The 19,969-nt window shown below is 41.3% G+C and overlaps 2 protein-coding genes across 3 annotated transcripts in view; both read right to left on the reverse strand.

Moving 5' to 3' along the window:
* The window catches only part of LOC114591250 (organic cation/carnitine transporter 2), a 25,941-nt gene extending 17,406 nt beyond the window's left edge, over positions 1–8,535 (reverse strand). Inside the window, exon 1 of one of the 2 annotated variants that reach the window (XM_028717988.2) lies at positions 7,460–8,535. In XM_028717988.2, coding sequence (XP_028573821.2) covers positions 7,460–7,852 — 393 coding nt within the window. In that variant the 5' untranslated portion in view covers positions 7,853–8,535. The remainder of the gene's footprint in view (positions 1–7,459) is intronic. The other variant, XM_028717989.2, reaches the window with a different exon arrangement.
* A 6,944-nt stretch (positions 8,536–15,479) lies between these two features.
* The window catches only part of SLC22A4 (solute carrier family 22 member 4), a 59,859-nt gene continuing 55,369 nt past the window's right edge, over positions 15,480–19,969 (reverse strand). Inside the window, exon 10 of the mRNA XM_077924515.1 lies at positions 15,480–19,710. Within this exon, the coding sequence (XP_077780641.1) occupies positions 19,626–19,710 (85 nt within the window). The 3' untranslated portion in view covers positions 15,480–19,625. The remainder of the gene's footprint in view (positions 19,711–19,969) is intronic.

Consider the following 19,969-nt stretch of genomic DNA (forward strand, 5'->3'; position numbering starts at 1 on the left):
CACTGAAGTATGTGATGTCTATTTTCAGGGACATACAAATGATTTCATTCTACACCTAATAGGGAATGTTTTCAAATCTGAGCTTTCAACCAAGGAAGTAAGTCTCACTAAACTCAGTGGAATTCATTTCTGAGGATCATGGTGTTGATATATTCATTTTTATTTCACCCTGTTATCATAACGTGTTTCTACACACACACCCAATTTTAAAATCTGTTTACTGACAGTCCTAGGTACAGATAAGTAACTAGGGTCAATCGTCAAAATGGTCACTGCCAACATTCACTGTGGATATTTGCAAGGTGAATACAGCACTGAGTCATACATACGGTAGTAGTCACTATCGAACTACCAGGTTATTAGATTTTTACATCTGTGTGGAGGAAATATTGCATTGTAAAATGTGACCCACTCTTACCAACGTTTATCATATGCTATTTTGGCTGTTTAAAGCCACTGAAAAAGAAGGTGAGAAAGCAAGTTCCTGGGGTACATTACGCAGTGGAAACCTTCAACAAAGAGTATTTTTTTCAGCCTGGTGAGCCTGAATCCCCTGGGTCCAAATGACACTTTCTGTGACAGTGGCAGACACTTTTACAGTCTGATCCCAATCAGAATTTGGCATGCCTAAACCCACTGATTCCAATGGTCTCAGATATACCTAATTGTGTATAGGATGCATGACAGAAGTGGAGATTCTTTGTAGACTGTGCATGTGTTACATCAGGAGGGAGAAAGACATAATAGCCTGGTGTTAACCCAGCAGCAGGACAACCAACCAGCAGGAACTGGGTTGGGATCCTTATCCTATGCATCTTTACTTACTAAGAGAAATAGGTCACACTGAATTCAACTATAATTACTCCAATGTAACTGTCCACAGGATAGCAGTCTCACTTTATAGAACATTTGTACATTAGGAAATGCTATAACAGAAACACAGCAGATTTCCTCCTTTCATTTTTAAGAAAGACCTTTACTATTTTTTAGAAAACCTTTTTTTAAAAATAAAATAAAATAAACAGGTCAACTTCAAACCATTGCTTATGAAGCAGGCTTGTTTCAACAAAACATAGTTAAAATTAACAAGCGTTTATGGTTCAGATGAAACACTAAACTGTGTTCAATCAAAGATGGAAGCCAAAGTTCTGAGCTCTTCTTTATGGTTACACAGGAAGAGGAAAGGGGAAGGGAACCATGAAGGCCTGGCTTATCATGACATCTGAACTCTCCACGTGTGTAACTTTGGCACATATAAGGGCTAAGATCTGACACAGGGAGGGTTCCTTTCCTGTCATAGAAATCCAATGCTGGTATCCTCAGTGACCTTTAAACACAGAGGACTTTGATGGATGCAGATAATGGGACTCATTCTTCACAAACGTGAACACTCCCCACCCCTTCGAAAAATTTCTTGTAAGGCTGAATCTCAGGCAAAGGTCACCCTGACTAAATGGCAAGGTAAGGCAAGATAGGACTGAGCCAAGAGATTAGAGAGTTAAGCACATTTAAAATTGAGAGTGGGAAAGTAGGTGAAAGGCCACTTATGCAACTGCTCCATACAACATAAACACAACACCTTTATAAAGTGTTTAGTTGCTCCACATCTTTGGCTATGCAATTTTTTTTGTTTCTTTTATAAGTGTCATTTAAGGTGAGGATAGGAGTAGGTATATGGAAGTTCTGAAAACTAGGGCAAAGAGCATATATTACTTATGGGTAGAGACTTGTATGTAGGGTGGGGCATGGCTTTACAGGAAGGAAGAAATGTAAGTAGGTTAAAGGGAACTGTGTTTCCTAGATGCTTTTATGTTATCTTTATACACTATGCTGAACTCAGTCCATGGGCATATAATGCACCATTTCCCCAATCCCTTTGTACTAATTACTTAAGATTGTGTGCCATTCATATTAGGCTTTGTCCTATTTGATGAAACTCCAGGGTCCAAACTAAGATCCTATGGAATATGGCAAACTGTAAAATATTTATATCTGCTTGTCTCATTTATGAGATAAGCAGAGTTCATATTTCCAAAACATTACTAAAGGAATGTAATATAGGAGACTACACAGTGCAACAGCTTAATCCCACGAATATTTATTCAAAGGTTAGTTCCATTGTGTTCAATGGGGCTTAGTAAATGTGTTTAGGACTGAACTCTAGAAGTATTCTGATAAGGGAAGGCTAAATTCCTTAAATTGGTGCTGGGCATATACATATTTTGCCTAGCTCACCTTTGTAGATTTCAGGTCGTGAAAGTGGGGCAAAAACCCCCTCCCAATATTGCATTAATGTCTGTGTGTACATATGTAATTTCAGAATCTTCCGTCTTGCATGGACATACAAGAGGGATTATTGGATTGAATTGTACTATTTATATTTTACCACAAACCCTGTAAATATTACTAAAACATTTCTTTAAGTCACTCTAGGTGGTCAGATGCAAAGGAGCGTAAGAGTCCCTGGGAAGAGCATTCCACACGTGACAAGCCAATAGGCGTTAAAATCCTAAAATCCAAATCCTAAGGTTTCTTCATGAGTAGTCTTACAGTATCTTTTGAGGCTCCGATGCTACTCCCTCTTGTAAGATGGCATTCATTATTCCATGGACACACAACCCATTCATCTGTCGTCCACAATGTTATGAACTATATGGGACAAGCATAAAGCGCACTTCATGCCCTCAGAAAGAAAAGCAGGAAGGTGGCCATGTATATTTTTAAAAAGGTAAATGTGGGCTTCATGTTGCAGATTGCAGTTAACAGTGGGGCCCTGGATCTGAAAAAGGCCACAGATTATGGAAGCATAGCAAATATAATGCTGGAATTAAGAAAATAACAAAAATAATATAAAAGTATGAACACTGCATACCTGGTTAAGAGGTGTTTTTTTAATATAACCCTCCCAAAACTATGAATTATTTTAGTAAGTGAATAGTCAAATAGCCTTTGGATCAGAACTGCCTGGTTTGTATTTCATTGCACTGAACTATCCCTAGTATGAACTGCCTCCTTGGCTCTTGCACTGACATGGTCTCCTACAGTGAATTGCAAGAAGGATTAGCTAGCAAACATAATAACTTCTGAGCCAGATTCTAGCCATGGAATTTGAGGTCTTACTGTGTTCAGTGTGAGCACTGGATACATTTGCTGGTACCAGGGGACCTGGAAGACTGCAATTTTCAAGCTTTTTGAGTATGTGATCCTTTCTGAATACAAAGGTTGCTTTCAGATGACCTAATGTTCAATAAAGTTTGTGGAAAGGTCATTATGATGTTGTCTGTTTATTGAGCATACAACACAATTTGTTTGCCTGGACGCCGTGCCAAGCAGTTGTTGTCCTACAATATCCAGTGCCGTTTCCTATCACTTTCCTTATTGAATAAAGTCCTGGTCCTGACTCCTGAATAAAAGCTGGTTTGTTGTGCACAAGCATCAGATCCATTTTTAATTGTGTAACCTGAATTTAACAGTATGCAAGACGTTATGCATCTTTAAACAAGACAGACCAGCTGACATCAACCCGTCTCCATGCACCAACCTCTTCTGCAGCCACTGCCACAATATGCTCTTCCTGTTGCTATGTGGATGCTGCTAAAGGCCCTCTGGGGCAATCTCACCTATGTCTTGCTCTAAGGAAGATGGGTTCCTTCCTCCATGAGCAAGGTAGTCCCACAAAGTGCCTGGACTGATGTCACTTTGCAGTCACAAATACAGTTTGATGTTTCCCAGTAGCGAACTGTGGCACTGCAAACAGGTGCTCTCCAGGCCACTTTGTCCACAATGGTTCACTCTTAGAAAGGACCCCTCTTCAGACTGAGGCACATGAAACGCTTTAGGAGTGTTTCTGCCACTATGCTGCAACAACAATGTGACAGCAGCACCCCTAGACTCATAGGGGCCGGGCTGGAGGTGGTGATTGGCTGGTCAGTGGTGGCATCAGCTGCATCAGCACTGATCCACTGCTCTCCCCTCTCAGAAGAGCTGCTTGGTCAGGCCAATGGCCCATTCAGTTCAACATCCTGTTCTCACATTGCTGAACCAGATGCCTGTGGGAAACCCGCAAGCCGGATTTGAGCACAAGGACACTCTCCCTTCTGGGGGTATCCAGCACCTGACATTCATAAGCATTACTGCCTCTGACTATGGAGGCAGAGCATAGCCGTACAGTAATGACTAGTAAAGGTAAAGGTACCCCTGACCGTTAGGTCCAGTAGCGGACGATTCTGGGGTTGCGGCGCTTATCTCGCTCTATACGCCAAGGGAGCCGGCCTTTGTCCGCAGACAGCTTCCAGGTCATGGGGCCAGCATGACTGGCGAAAGCAGAGCAGTGCATGGAAATGCTGTTTACCTTCCCACTGGAGCGGCACCTATTTATCTACTTGCACTTTGTAATGACTAGTAGTCACCACCAAACAAGGGGACCTGATATGGAAATAGTCAGGATTTATGTTAGGGGAGGCAGAACCTCAGTTTGTTAAGTAGTTAAGTATTTGCATTGGTTTACTTGATGGGGGGGTTGCCCCCTACCCCCCCCAGCTACGCCCATGGGCCCTGAACCTCTATCAGCTAAGGCTAGTATTAATGGTCTGAACTGAAATATATTTCTCCTTCCTGAAGAGCACTTGTTCCCTGGTTGTGGACACTGCAGTCAGAATTACGTAGGTAGGATGGAGGTGGGAGGAAGAGGGAACAATTTTGCCTTGAAGCAGGGTTTTGAACGAAACAGACCTTTGGTCCATTCCAACTCCTGTGATTGTGCAAAACAAGTTTTGCATACAGGGTCAATCAAGAGCAGTTTCTAGAGTGTGTAGATCTGATACTCTCAAGCAGTGCTATGGACTATGCAAACTTTCAGCATATGTTAGTAAAATATTTTACTAAGTTACTATGTATGTAAAAGTACTGACTCAGAAAATGCTACACATCTATACGTGGAAAAGTTTGTTTACAGAAACTTATAACACTATCCAATCTTAACATAATACTTTGAGGTAAGTTCCACTGTAACTAGTGATGCTTACTTTCAAGTAAATAGGCATAAGAGTGATGTGCCAGAACACATTTGTTTTAATCTGAGACGATTAAACCCAAAGCACATAAGAACTTAAACTACTTCAAAGCTATGGGAAAGGCATGTTCCTCAATTTTCTTTTAACCATTTCAACCCATTTAAAGGTTAACTACAACTATTATATGGGACGCGGGTGGTGCTGTGGGTTAAACCACAGTGCCTAGGACTTGCCGATCAGAAGGTCGGCGGTTCGAATCCCCGCGACGGGGTGAGCTTCCGTTGCTCGGTCCCTGCTCCTGCCAGTTCAAAAGCACGTCAAAGTGCAAGTAGATAAATAGATACCGCTCTGGCGGGAAGGTAAACGGCGTTTCTGTGCACTGCTCTGGTTCGCCAGAAGTGGCTTAGTCATGCTGGCCACATGACCCAGAAGCTGTACGCCGGCTCCTTCGGCCAATAAAGCGAGATGAGCGCCGCAACCCCAGTCGGTCACGACTGGACCTAATGGTCAGGGGTCCCTTTACCTTTACAACTATTATATAATTAAAGAGCTAAATAATTTCTTAAAAATAAAAACAAAATAGATATATGAAATGCACATAATGTAGCTCAGTAGTAGAGCAACTGCTTTGCATGTAGAAGGTTCCAGATTTAATCCCCAGCATCTCAAGATAGAGCTGCAAATCTCCCCAGTCTGAAATCCAACAGAGGTGCTGCAAGCCTGCCAGTGAGTATTGACCACAGGAAGCTAGATGGACCAATGGTTTAACTTGTTATAAGGCAGCTTCCCGTGTTTCTAAGTATGGGAAAATAACATGCCAGTTCCACTGTCTCTGCTCCTTCTGCAATTTTCCAAAAAGAAGTAAGGGAGCATGCAAATTTTCTCTGTATTGTACTGAAGGAAGCTATTACCTGCAGTAATTTAGCAAGTAATAGAACAATTGTATGTGTGGACGTGTTCATTGCTATTGAACAATACTGCACTATATTTTCCATGCTTTTCTTGGATATACAAATAAATGAGTAGGTAGGTAAAATCACAGAATGGTAGGGGCCAAGAGGGTCACAGTCCAACCCCTGATAATCTACTAATAACTCTAAACCCAACTGCAGCACCCAAATGAACCCTAAAATGAGTGGCCATTCAATTCCTATCACATGCCAGGGAATGTTTGGAACATTGACCTTTGTTATGTGACTTCATAAATCATACTACTATTAAGTTCTTCTGCCATAAATCTGTAGCAATTTGTCAGCAGTTCCATCTGTGCACACTGTGCTACAAGCTACTAGACAACAATTACAAAATCTTGACTGGAGTAATTCAAATTGCACTCATTTCTGTTTGCCAGGGGGAGAGAGAGAGAAGAAAGCATTCTACATGCAAATATATGATCTAGCTTACTTTAAAGTAACTTTAAAGTAAGCCAGTTAGAATCACTGTCAACTAAGAATAATGTGCTTACTGGGATATAATATTGCCATTATTCCAATTTTGATCTGATGGTTTTCTTTTCTTCCTCTAAAAGTTACTTCTCCATAAAAGTCACAGGACCCTATGGCAGGGAGAGTCAACATAGGAATGAAAGGGAAACTGAGGGAAGTGCTGTTGTGCTCATGTCCTGCCTGTAGGCTTCCCAGAAGAGCATCTAGTTGGCCACTGTAAGAACAGAAGACCGAAATAAATGGGCTTTTGGCCTGGTCCAGCAGGACTCTGTTTATGTTATTGTGTTAAAGCTTTCTGTAACAACGAGCCTGGACATTACCAACTTCTCATTCCGTTTCCTGTGTGGCAGAAGTCACTCAGGCTATTCCTCCTTCCTCCTGCATCCCCGGGGGAAAAACCAAGAAGTATCTGTCATGAACATGAGAAGCTAAGGAGCCACTGGTCATGTTTGGCACCATAGGAATAGATAGCAAGTTTGGACTTATTTGCTCACTTTAGAAGGGGTGGTGACCTAGAGAAGAGAGAGGGGAGCTGAAGAAAGGGCACCCCCCCATCACAAATGGGCCAGGGCGATCTCGGAATTTTATGGATACCTGAGTTTTAGAAGAAGAAGAAGAGAGATCTTGCAAGTGCACCAAGAAGTGCCTGGCAGGTTAATTTTTTAAAGAAACGATCACAGCAGGGAAAATGCCAAAGACATGTCAAGTTGGCAACAGAGCAGGCATGGAATGACACAACGAACTGAGGCTTCTCAAAGCATCGCTCTCCTTAGGTCTCTTGGGTTTCTGCCCTCCGATCCCTTTCTCTGAGGAGCCCCGAGAGGCGTCCAAGGTTTCTAAAGCGACCCTGCGAGGTGGGGCTAGGAAAGTTCACGGGGTGATCCGGCCACTGGCCCAAGGTCACCCCGTGAACTTCAGGGCTGATCGAGCGCCGCTCAAGTCGCAGCCACGCGCTCTCCTCTCCATGTCCAGAAGAGGCCACCTCGCGAGCAGCCTCCCTACCTCGCTGACGATGGTGGAGAGGTAGGGCTCTCGGCTGTACTCCCAGCCGTCCAGGCACTTCTCCTGCTCCACCTGGCTGAGGTTGACGTCCCGCCCGGGCACCAGGTTGCGGGCGGAGAAGTTGGCCAGGGCCTCCAGGCTGTAGCGGCGGCAGCGCGACGGGACCTGCCGCCTGCCGCGCTCCTCCAGCGGGATGCTGGCGTTGAGCCACTCGCGGCTCAGGTTGGCGCTGGCCGGCACCCGGCACCGGTGCTCGGGGGTGTCGATGAGGAAGACGGCCGAGAGCCCGTTGAAGCCGTTGGGGATGATGCTGGCGCTGAGCAGGAAGAAGACGAGGCGCTGGAAGGGGCCCCACTCGCCCAGGAAGGCGGTGCCCTGGTCGTAGTCGTACATAGCGGGCGGGCGGGAGGGGGGCAAAGCGAGCGCGCCCTGGCCGGCCGGCAACGGACAAGCGAGGGCCGAAGAGCCGCCTTCTGCTACGACATGTGGCCGCAGCCTCGCTCGGCCTGGGCGGGGAACAGGCGAGCCGCTGCCGCCGCCGCTATGAGGTAAAGTGCGGCTGCCGGCAGCAGCAAGTGCTTCTTCGCACGGGGAGCGGGTGGGTGTGGTTTGTACACAAAGGCCTAGAGTCGCGCTGGGCCCAGAGCCAAGGCGGAGGCCGCGGCGTCCCCGCGCGTGAGGCAGCGGCCAGCCTCCCTACAGGGTCTCTTTTTGCTTTCGGCATTTCCCGTCACTTGTAATGCAAGCGGCCTCCTCGACGAAGAAGCTGGCTCCGGGGTTCGGCGGCCGCAGCATAGTCTGGGCAATATGTGCATTGCCTCGCAGCCGGCCGGGAGAAATGCTGACGTCGAGCTCTACGTCGGCCGCACAGGCCCGGAATGTAATGCCAGTGCAACTCCTCAAACACCCTAGACGAGAGCAGCTTCCACAGATAATTAGCCACACAAGTTTTAAATGTTTGATGTATTACAGTATTTTAATATTTTTCTGGAAGCCGCCCAGAGTGTCTGGGGAAGCCCAGCCAGATGGGCGGGGTATAAATAATAAATTATTATTATTATTAAGCAGATAATTAGCGACACAAGTTTTTAATGTTTGATGTTTTGCCGTGGTTTTATAAGGGTTGGAAGCCGCAATCCGATCAGATGGGTGGCTAATAATAATAATAATTATTATTATTTAGGAGGTCGCCCTGGATCCTGACTGTCAGCAGAGACTAGCCCTGGATCAATACCTTTGACTGGGTTTTCGCTCTCACACAGGACAGTGGACATGTGCCCCCAGTTTCCTGGGTCTATAGAGTGTGCATCCAACATGGATTCATTTTCATAAACAAAAATGGGTTTCATGAGCAAATTCTGCAAAGGCTAAAAAGGGGTTTGGTGGAAGGGGAGTATGTTTGGCACTATTTTTCATAGTGTGGCCTGGGTAGTGTTGGGCAGGGCAACTCGGGGCAGGACCTTTTCTGCTATAGCCCCACACTTGCAGAAGGTGGTCCCATAGAGTACCATCTGCATAATTTTTTGACCAGCCTCCGAAACATCTTTGTTGTTGCTTTCATGGATTCATTTTAACTGGGTGGCAGCAGTGGTGGGGTTCTTTATACTTCGTTATATTCATGTTGTTTTTGCTATTTTTTTTATGTTGGTATTTTAAAAATTTTGAGTGTTTTAAATGTTTAAGGTGTATTTATATATTGTTTATTGATTGTTGTTTAGTTTGTGTATCATGTTTAATGCTTTGTGATGATATTCTCCTAAAAGGCAGGATAGAAAACTATTAAATAAATAAATAAATAAATAAATCAGATATCTATTACTCAGCCAGCAAAGTTTTCGGCAAGTTACTTTCTCTCAACTTCATCTTTCTCATAAGGGTATTGTGAAGATAAACTGAGCTATCTGTATACTACTCTGCTGCTTGGATAAAGGGATACAAAGGGGATGGATGAAATCATACAGAAAAGTATTTTGTTTCACTTCTGGAAAAACCAGTAGTTCAGTACTTGAGAAAGTAAAATAAAAGGCAGGCCTTCCATCTCTGAAGTAATTAGTCCTGTCATTTGAAACCTTCTTTTTGTGCAATTTGATTTCAAAGAAGAACTCATCAGGTTTTTCAAGGAGAAGATGAAAGGCTTGGTCAGGGGAGAATGAAGGGGGAGAAATATGGCCTGTTGGCAATTTAACAGATAATGTATGTAAGTAAGTATTGTACTGAAAACATTTTTGTCACTCAACACAATTTTTTTTGCAGGTTTAGCTCTGAAGTAAATCCTACTGTGTTCAATGGTGCTTCCTCACTAGTAAGTGTGTGTGCTGGGAATGGGATTGTAGTCTTTATCTTGCAGTAAATATCCAACATGGCAGTAGCTTTAATTTGGCACAGAATAATATACAAAAGTGATGTCATCATTTGATAATTGGCCAAGAATCCAATTTTCTTGGGACATAGATGCACATTCATGTAAGTAGCCGGCTGCTTTGCTTTACACAAATGTCATATAAACAGGGACTGGAAACCTTATTTAGGCCACATTTCCTAGTATGCAACCTTCCGGAGACTGCATGCCAGTGGCAGGTGTGGCCAAAAGCAAAAGTGGGCAGGACCAGAGGTCAAAGTGGGTGGAGTAATATTTGTGACTTGCCTTTGTACAGTAGGCTGTATTCCAGCTACACAACAGTCAAGTTTCTACACAAATACACACTTCTCTATCTTCTATCCAGGCAAGCAAGAGGCATTATCAGGTTTCAATGACACATTCCAGCGAGACTAAAGCACATAAGGAGGGTTTGGAACAGGACAGGGTGACCTTAGGAGTGCCTGAGGGCTTCATTCAGACTTTGGGTCTGCAACTCCCCACTCATTGTATAAGCAGCCTGTAGCTCTGTATATGCACTTGTCAGCTTCAGATTTTCATTTCTTTAAAATCACTGTGCTGGGATTTTAGCAATATAGGGATTTTTTAATGTGACCATGTTTCAGCACTAGGACATTCTTTCAAACTATCAAAATGACATGAGATTTCAACATAATATACACTGTGGTGCCTGGTGCCACAGATGTTCTGAGCTCTTACTGTGCCCCCCCCCCCATGTTCACATCTCTCTAGGTTCCAGCATTTGTTTTTGAAACAAATCCATGACTAATATTCACATTTTCCTTTCTTTTTGAAGTGCTCTCACATCGTGAGACACGTGACCTCTTTTTTCCATGATGCAACCAAATCTGCGGGTGTTTGGGTTCTGGCTGAGTTCCCGATCAACATTGCTTCAAAATCAAAGGCACTGCATGTGGCTATGATAATCAAGCATTTGGATAAAACGATTTAGATAAAAAAAGAGCACAAGGGCAAGATTTTACGAGAAAGTTAAAAGTAGGGGGAGTTAGTAATCCTAAACATATAAATCTAGGTCAAAGCTCAGTGGGTTGTGGTAACCTGCTCCCAAGAACGGTTTCAGTTATACTGATGCCCCTGGTACATGTATGCTTTTCTGCGCAGATGTATATTATGGAAAATGGAAACATCTTGTTCGCCTTAATTGTGAATTTGCTGATGAGTAGCATCCTTCTGCTTATACTACATTCTTCTTTAGCTGAGCCCAAGAGAAGGCCCGCTGGATCAGACCCAAAAGGTCCATCTACTCTATCCATCTTGCTTTCCATAGCAGTTAATTGCCTCTAGGAAGGCCAGAAGTAGGGCATGAAGGCAAGTCACTGCTGCTGCTCCTCCTCAGCAGTTGCTCTTCAGGAGTATACTGCCTTTGTAGCTAGGGGTTCCATACAGCTGTAATGAGCTGTAAGATTTCTCAGTCCCCTTCAAAGCAATCTTACCAAGTGATCCCCATCACAGCTTGTGGTAGCCAGCTCCACACATTTAATTATATCCTGAGCATCCTGAATCTATTGCGAACCAGGTTTAAGGTTGGTTCTGAGTTTTTTGTGAGGGAGTTGGTTCTCTTTTTTTGTGAGGGAGAAAAAATGTCTCTGTCCACTTCCTCTGGTTCACTTCCTGATTAATTCTCCTGCCTCTGCCACCCCTCTCTTCCATGTATTTGCAGAATGCAAGTATGCCCTTTCATTGAGAACTCTTTGCTAGGCTGTCTTCGTGATATATTCTACTTCCAGCCTTCAGGGTCCTTGCGCTTACACAGCTAAAATGGGGATATATTGGCAGATTTGGAGGAACCTTATTTTGGGGGGTGGGGAGAAGAAAAATAGCCCAATGAGGACTGAGCGTGCTTAGTAGGTATAGAATGCTGAGTGACTGTGGGGAGGCAAGGGAGCAACAGAAAATCAGGCACGAGCGGAAAAGGAATGGAATAGTTAGAAAGGTGTGGATGGGAGATGATTCTATATAAAAAGTGTGCAGAGAACTGTCTCATTGTCTGGCCATATTTCCTGGTTCACAACAAAGTTATTTTTAAACGTACCCAGGGGCAGAAGTGAGAGTTTCCCATAGAAATCAATGGAATAATCCTAGATTTTAATTTAGCTGGGATTGGGCACAAATGTGCCCATTCCCACAAAACCAAACCAAAGTCTAAGCAGAAAAGATACATTAGTTCTACAGTTTCATAATCATATAGGGAATAATTTATTTCAGAGATTTCTTGTGGCCAGGGACCTTAAAAAAGCTTTGAATGATCAAGCCTAAAGTGCAGGGTGCTGTCTCCTGGTCTGTTATTGGTTCCACCTATATCTAAGTCAAACAAGGATAAATTATTTTGCAGATAATTACTTCAGCAGTGCATTGCTAACATTTTGTTTTGATTGCTTTAATAGCCAAAAAGTATGATATGAGCCTAAAGGCAATGTTGCAAGACCTCTGGAGACAATGGAGCTGCGAGTGTTGCTGCCTGCAATCATCACCTAGAGTGCATTGCATCACATTTAAGACCTAGTGAGTCTTGACCAATTTGTTGGCAGAGAATCTAAATATTTTTGGGGCCAAGGTACAAACGGCTACCTAAAATAATGGTTTCGTTCTCAAAATAATACTTTATTTTATTAGAATAGAGTGATGCTTCCACTAAACATTTGTCCAAAAAATACCTTTTGCATGTCTGGCTGTAAAAATTCCAATCTGTTTCTCTTAGTTACTAGGTGAAAGGTAAAGCCACACAGCTTAGTGCTTGAATACATAATCATCAGCATGTAGTACAGTCCTCAGGGCAGAAAAACCTGTTACCTTTAGTATGCACCACCCATTTCAACAGAAAAAAAGAATGATTACATTAAAAAAATCAATTTACATTGATTTTACTAGGATTTTTGTTGTTGTTCTTTGGCCTTTAAAATAGCAGGTGAAAGATAATGTATTGAGGGTTCAGTTGAAAAAATATATATGCTGGCTTCTTGGACTTTGGTCCAAGCTACATCTAACGTTCACTGCCTCACACTCCACTTTTCCAGTGAATTAGAACACTTCCCCTTGTTTTTCTGCCGATATCTCCCCTATGTTGCATGTCCACATGCAGGGGGGAAATCGTGGTACCCACCTATTTTTCCTTGCGAGGCAAAAAGCAGCTGGGAGGCAATTCTGAGTGAGGAAAAAACAGTTGGAACAGGGATTAAGGAGAATCCTATTAGTCCTCTGCTAAAACAGTAACATGGATGGTTTTAGTTAAAATTAATAACAAAAAATAGAAAGGGGGTTAAACAGTTACAATTCTGTGTACACTTTTGGAAGTAAGCCCTATTGAACTCAGCGGGGTTTACTTCTGAGAAGAAATGCATAGGACTGCTGTGTGAGAATCATGCCTAGCTTGGGCCTTACTTTTTGAGCACCGATGCTGTATTTGACACTCCTGGTTTACACATCGTGCACATATATATGTGGATTCCAGAAGACTGTGCCTGCTTTACTCCTTCCCGGTCATTTTGCTGCTGTGCTGAACTAAGCCATAATATGTGTCATCTAAACTGGGGTATGGTCTAGAGTTGTTCAGAAAATGCAACATGAATTAGAAAACCTCTCTCGCCCCCAGCTGGAGCTGTTTTGATTTCCAGTTCCTGCAAAAATGGACAGGACAAGATGCCTGCATAAGGGTTAAAAGGTTATTTAGAATTTCAGACTCAGCCATAATAAAATGCTGTGACTGCTGATGAAGGCTGAAATGATGCAAAAACAATTATGAGGAAGACATACCTTTTTACTGGGTCCCATGAAAAGCTCCTCATTGTATACATATTTCACAAAGCACAAGATAGCTCTGATATAGATATGCTTTAATCCAACGGAAAAATTCCACAGCTTTTCAAAACAGAAACTCAGACTATACAACATTAGGCCTTTACCAGTGAAGGCTGCACAACTAAACAAGGTCAGGAATATCTTCAAAGACTGAATAGCTTGATTTCACTAGACAGCAATACAGTTTATCTTCTCTATTCTTTTCTGTGCGTCGACAATGAAGTCTGCACACATTGTTTTTATCTTGCCACATCCAAGCTCACAATAAAAATTGCTCAACAGCACTGATGAGAGTACTCCTAGAAAAAAGGCCATTTCATTGCGCTTTTGTTCAATAAAGCAACTGGGTCTTAATTTCTCAGGCGTGGCAAATATTTCTTTCTAATATTTGCTTTGGATAAACAATGAAGGAATATTTTATATAGTGTTATTTGTGTGTCTATTTAATATATTAGTTATCTAATAAAAAATATTTTTTCTAGTGTATAAACCCAAGTTGCTCGCCAACCACTCAGAGCTATGGGAAAGGCAGCTGCTTGCTTACAAGTGAGGACAGCAACTGTAGCCTCCAACCATATGGTGAAGCTGATTAATTAAGCTAGGGTATATGTTAATCCTGTTAACCTGGATTTCTGAATGGCTGGAAAACGGTGCAAACAAAGTATTTATTTTCATAAGATTTTATTACCACTTTAAAAAACTTAAGTTTTGTGGCAGGCAGCTACAGAAAACCTGAGTTACCACAATACAAACTTTTAAGCAGTGATGGGTGAACGGCCCTCTGCTCAATTTAGAATTGGATTTGGCAATTAATCAATAGAAATTACTCCCAACTTGGCATGCTGTCATTGACATCAGGGAGAGTACAATGATACTCCTAATAATAATAATAATAATAATAATAATAATAATAATAATAATTTATTTGTACCCCGCCCATCTGGCTGGGTTTCCCCAGCCACTCTGGGCGGCTTCCAACAAAGATGAAAAATACACAAAAATGTCACATATTAAAAACTTCCCTGAACAGGGCTGCCTTCAGATGTCTTCTGAATGTCAGGTAGTTGTTTATCGCTTTGACATCTGATGGGATGTCGTTAGGCATGGGTTATTACACTCAAGTTTAACATAGATGAGTTAGCAACAAGTTTGTAACCAATAACTGGACTTAAGATGAGAACAGTATGAATGTTTTTAGGCTTATTAACTTTTTGTTAGCAGGCAAGACTGTATTGCATAGTGTTAGTAAAAGCTTGCAGCTTTAACAACCAAGGTTCAAGAAGTGGCTAATTGAAGTTTTGGAGTGTGTGGAAATGGACAGATTTTACTAAGATTCACTGTGAAAATAGATGCAATTGTTTGGTTGTACCTGGCAAAAAGCAATCACATTTGTTGCATACTGGAGTACATATTGTAGTGATACTCAGATAGAAGAGTACAGATTTGCAATATTAAATGTATAAATAAAATTTACTTTAAGGCTGTAACCCTATTTCAGTCTAGAAATAAGAATCACAGGCATTTGTTGACTAGATGGTCTTTAAGCTACTTCCAATTTTATAGTGCTGTGATTCTCTGTTTCATCATATCATGCAACAGAACGACATGGCTAATCCTCTGGAATTTGTGGATGCAATGGCTGCTGCTGGATTCTGGAATACCAATCTGATGTACTAACAGACACATGCACTAATTCTTCCAATTCTGCAAGTTAATTGTGGGAATCAAAAATTCTAATGGTGGAAAAAGTGACTAGAGATTTCCAAGATGCTCATTACTTCTCTCCCCCACCTTCAGACCAAAAAAGCAAATTCTCTGGTAATCACAGTAGCTTTATTTTGTGGCTTTATTATTTATTTATTATACCAAAGAACATGCAACAAAGGTTGAGAACATGGTGGAACAGTAACTGTAGTGCCTTTACTAGAACCAGTTAGAATAATGCTTCATACTGTCAGGTCTATCTATATCATTCAGTGCAAATTCATACCAGTTCTTCCATTTTCAGGTGAGGACATTTGTACTGGTTTGTTTCTCTCATTGTCCCACTTACTTAACACAATATCTGAGTATTTACACAGCGTTTTTTTGTGTGTTTTTTTGGTCTTGCAACCATATCTTAGAAAGAGAATTTTTTTTAATACCTAGAGGAAACTGGTCAGTGCAATTGTATTTCTTTTTTTCCTGCCAATATGGAAAAATAAAGAGGCAACTGCTACATGGTGATGCATAGCATATTTTAAAAATCACACACAAAACATTTGTAGATCTCAACAGTGTATACATTATTCAGATATAACATGGAAAGGAGAGGGGCATCTCAGATAGCAGCTAGGTGAGGTCTTAGAAAAGGGAGGCTTCCACTCAGGTTAGTAGAAATACTTTGATCAAACATTTCTCCCTTCTAATAAAGAACTATCCTGGGCCCAACCTGACCAGCAGGCACTTTACAAAGATTGCAGCTGAACAGGCCTGCACAACTTAAATCTGTGACCGCAGAGCCATACACAGCCTACTAGGAGCCTGTTATCTTTATAGTTTGCGCCATCCCAGGCAGGCAGCAAAAACAGGCAGATTAAGCTGCTGGTTGGCTGTGTTTTGCCAAGTGGGTCAAAGTTGTACAGCCCTGTAATAAAAAGATAGAATAGTCCCACAAAAGTAAATTAAAGCTTTTGCTAGAACCTTCTGGAAGATTTACAGTAAGAAAAAAAAGAAAAGAAAAATAAGGTGCCAACAACAGAAGTCTCTCCATCTTGATCCTTCTTTCTTTCACAATCTTTGGACTACCGCAGATACCACCTGGCAAATCCCTGAGAGGAATCATCATTTGGCAGAGAATGTACATTTTCCGTGTAAAAGCAACTCTTTCTAGGATCAATACTGTAAAGACTTAGTATAAAAATTCATTCCAGTCCCCAAGCCCCTACAGTTTTTATAGCAAAGCACATAGAAATGTTACGGTGGGTTTCTTCAACCACATACTGTATGTAGTTACTAAATAAAATCTCTCCAGACCAGTAGCCGTGTTGCTTGGCAGCAAGCAGACCCTGACAGTCACAGCTTTTGGTAACATAACTGATCTCATTATCTATGAAACCATCACCCATACTTTAAAAGGCAAATATACCCCAAGAACTTTTAGTCAAATCAAGCAATATTGGGGGAATCTTTACAGAACTGGTCCCTTTGAAAAGGCCTTTATTTTATATCACATCACAATCCTCTAGAAAGTGCAGCTTCATGTTTTAAGATTCCAAAAGATTTTTTAAAAGCACTGCCTAAGGAGCTACATTGGAATTTGCCCAATTAAAAATTGAGAGAACTTTAAATTGTTACAGAAACACTGGCAAAACAAAGTCTTCCACAAAAATACCACAATATATAGAGAGAGATATTAAAGTGTATATGTTAGAAATAGTGACAGTTACAACAGTGTAAAACAGAATAAGAATCCATTATTTTTGTATAAAATATATACATAAAAAGATGCCATGGTACATATTGCCAAACTGCATGTAAACAATTTTATCCTTTGCAGATGTTAAGAGTGTGCTGAGAAATCTATTAGGATCAAGAGCTCCATATATATATAAAAAAACCTAATCAGAAAGACTGCGTTTGGAATTTCTGCTGCAGAGCAAGACCATGAAACAATGTTGCCAAATATTTACATATAAAAGCAAGGACTACAGTCTCTGGCTCAGAAACTGGCCACCTTACCAGCAACCAAGACAACCAAGCCATGCTACACATGGGGCTAGGGATATTTTTTGTGGCAACCCCCCCCCCCCCAAGAAAAATACACATACATAATGCACAGAAAATAAAGGAGTACCTTGTTTTGGCACAATGGTGTATCAATGGTATAGGCTTTCATATGGCAAATAAAATTGTTTCTGAAAAAAACTGGCTAATTTTGCAATGGTGAAATATTGGGCTTGCAACATTAATAACATTTGTTAGGCCACTTGCAAAATCAGAAAGGTGTTTCCATTTAAGTACTCTGGCATAGCCAGCTGCTCCCCTGCTGTTTAAAGAAGGGCAGTGATCACCCATATAGAATGTGGAGCACCAGATCTTTATAGTCCTTTAGAGCAGTGTTTCCCAACCTTGTGCCTCCAGCTGTTTTTGGACTACAATTCCCATCATCCCTTGCCACTGGTCTTGCTAGTCAGGGATGATGGGAGTTGTAGTTCAAAAACAGCTGGAGGCACAAGGTTGGGAAACACTGCTTTAGAGAACTGGGTGCCAAGAACCTGCAAAACAGGATCACCTTGCCACATTCCCTGCCATTATGGATTAGATGTGATGTCATGCAGCAGGTTCTAACCATATTTAAAACATAGTGACGATATACTGTGGAGTTCTGGTGCATTGGTAAGTTTAGGCTTTAAAAATAGACAAGGAAAGTCCCTCTACTTCAGTCTTTGATCCTTCTAAGTTCAGCTGGACTGTATTTTGTGGAAGTTGCAGCATGGAAGCAGACACACCATGGTCTTCCCCCAAAAGGGCTGCTAGTATATATGACTAGGTCCTCAAAATCTGCACTAGGAAATTGTTCATTCTGAGGCAACAAACCAGGAGATTATCTAATATATATTCCAAGCAGATAATTTCACTGTTAAGTGGGTAATTGCCATCTATACATGAACTTTACTTGGCACAAATCTCAATGTCAATCAATACCTGACTTGTTAACTCTCTCACCAATATTCATTTCTCAGCAGAAAATGTGCTCAAAATCTCTTAAGGAAACAACAAAACGTGTTTTAGGTAACGAAGTCTTCCCTTACTTAAATACTTCTTCTACTTTGTCCTAAATATAGAAATTTACAGTGTGCATAATATAAAAAATTAGAAGATTCCAGCTTCACAATGGATTTCTGTGGCAGAATGGCACAAGTGCAACCTAAGATCTGGTTTTCAGTAGTACTGGTCCCAGAAAAACCAGTGTCTCTCTCTAAATGTTGGTTTGTATCCAGTTCCAATAATTTTATCTGCTACAGAAAATTTAATTTAGCAATTATATTGAACTAACTTTTATTTGCTAGGTACTTAGGAGGAATAAGAGTGTTTGGCATAACAATAGGAAATGCAACTTGCAAGCTTTCAGCTGAAGCCTATATATATCTATTCTGAAATAAGTCCAATGGGTCAATTGGCCTTGCTCTCAAACAAATGTATATAGGTTTGCAGCCACGGTTGCACTGTCAAATTTTTTTGCAAGGCCCAGTCTCCAGAAACACTGCCGGGCCTGGGCTTCATTGAAGTGAATAAAACTTGCAAGTACTTTGATATACAGTACTGCTTTCTGTACAAACCTCCTGACAATGACATAGACTCTAAAGAGAATGCATCTATTTTCAAAAATGGCTTTAAAATTTTACATCTATGATTTATTGGGGATAAAGTGTTGTCTACTAAAATTCTGTTCCTTTTCAAGATTTTCCAGTTAGTGTAAGAAAATGAAGCTTGGTTCTCAAAGTACTTTCTGGTAACAGCTCCATTAATTTCAGTACCATTTATTTCCTTAAAACAATCTATCCAGCTATTTAAGGGCCTTTTGAAAGTGAAATATGGGATTCGGGGCAGCTTGATGTGCCATCAAGTACAACTGAAGATTCTACAGTAATTACCTCTACTTTGTCCAACCATCATTGATGGCCTGCTCTTAAAATGTACATACAGTACTACATAAATCCCAAGGAGATGAAAAAAAGTGCTCAAGGCTTCACAAAACAAACCCCAAAACCAAGGCACAAAAAAAGAAAGGAAAAAAAAGATGGAGGAGCTTTATACATGCTGACAATGAGTTAGCATAAAATCCCACACATTTGGTACACCAGTGTTCTGAAACATGAGATTATTAGGACAACTGCTGCCTAGTATGGTAAATAATTTTTTCATTTATCTTCATAGTTGCAATTTAACAAGTCCTGGTTGTTCATTTCAGTAAAAGGCAAAGATATATGATCACAACGATGTTCTCATAGTCCTGGAGTTCAGTTCACTCTGCTTTGAACTCCCTATTTTGTAGGTGTGTTTTCTATTTCTGAATCTGAAAATAAACAGGAGATTACATACGTTAGAAACAGAAACAGCAAAGCACTGGTTTATATTTTCCCCACAGGAACTCTCCTACAATACAATTTTGTCCAAGCATCCATATTTCAGCAAAGAGCATCTGTAATCCAATTAAGGCAATCCTAAACACACTTAGTGGGAAGCAAGATCTATTGAACTGAGTTGGATTTACTTCTGAGGAAGCATGCAGAGGCTCAAGCTGCAAGAGCACTGGGGTCATTTTAGAACTGACA

This window comes from Podarcis muralis, chromosome 2, assembly GCF_964188315.1.
Source record: "Podarcis muralis chromosome 2, rPodMur119.hap1.1, whole genome shotgun sequence".
NCBI classification, from domain to species: Eukaryota; Metazoa; Chordata; class Lepidosauria; order Squamata; family Lacertidae; genus Podarcis; species Podarcis muralis.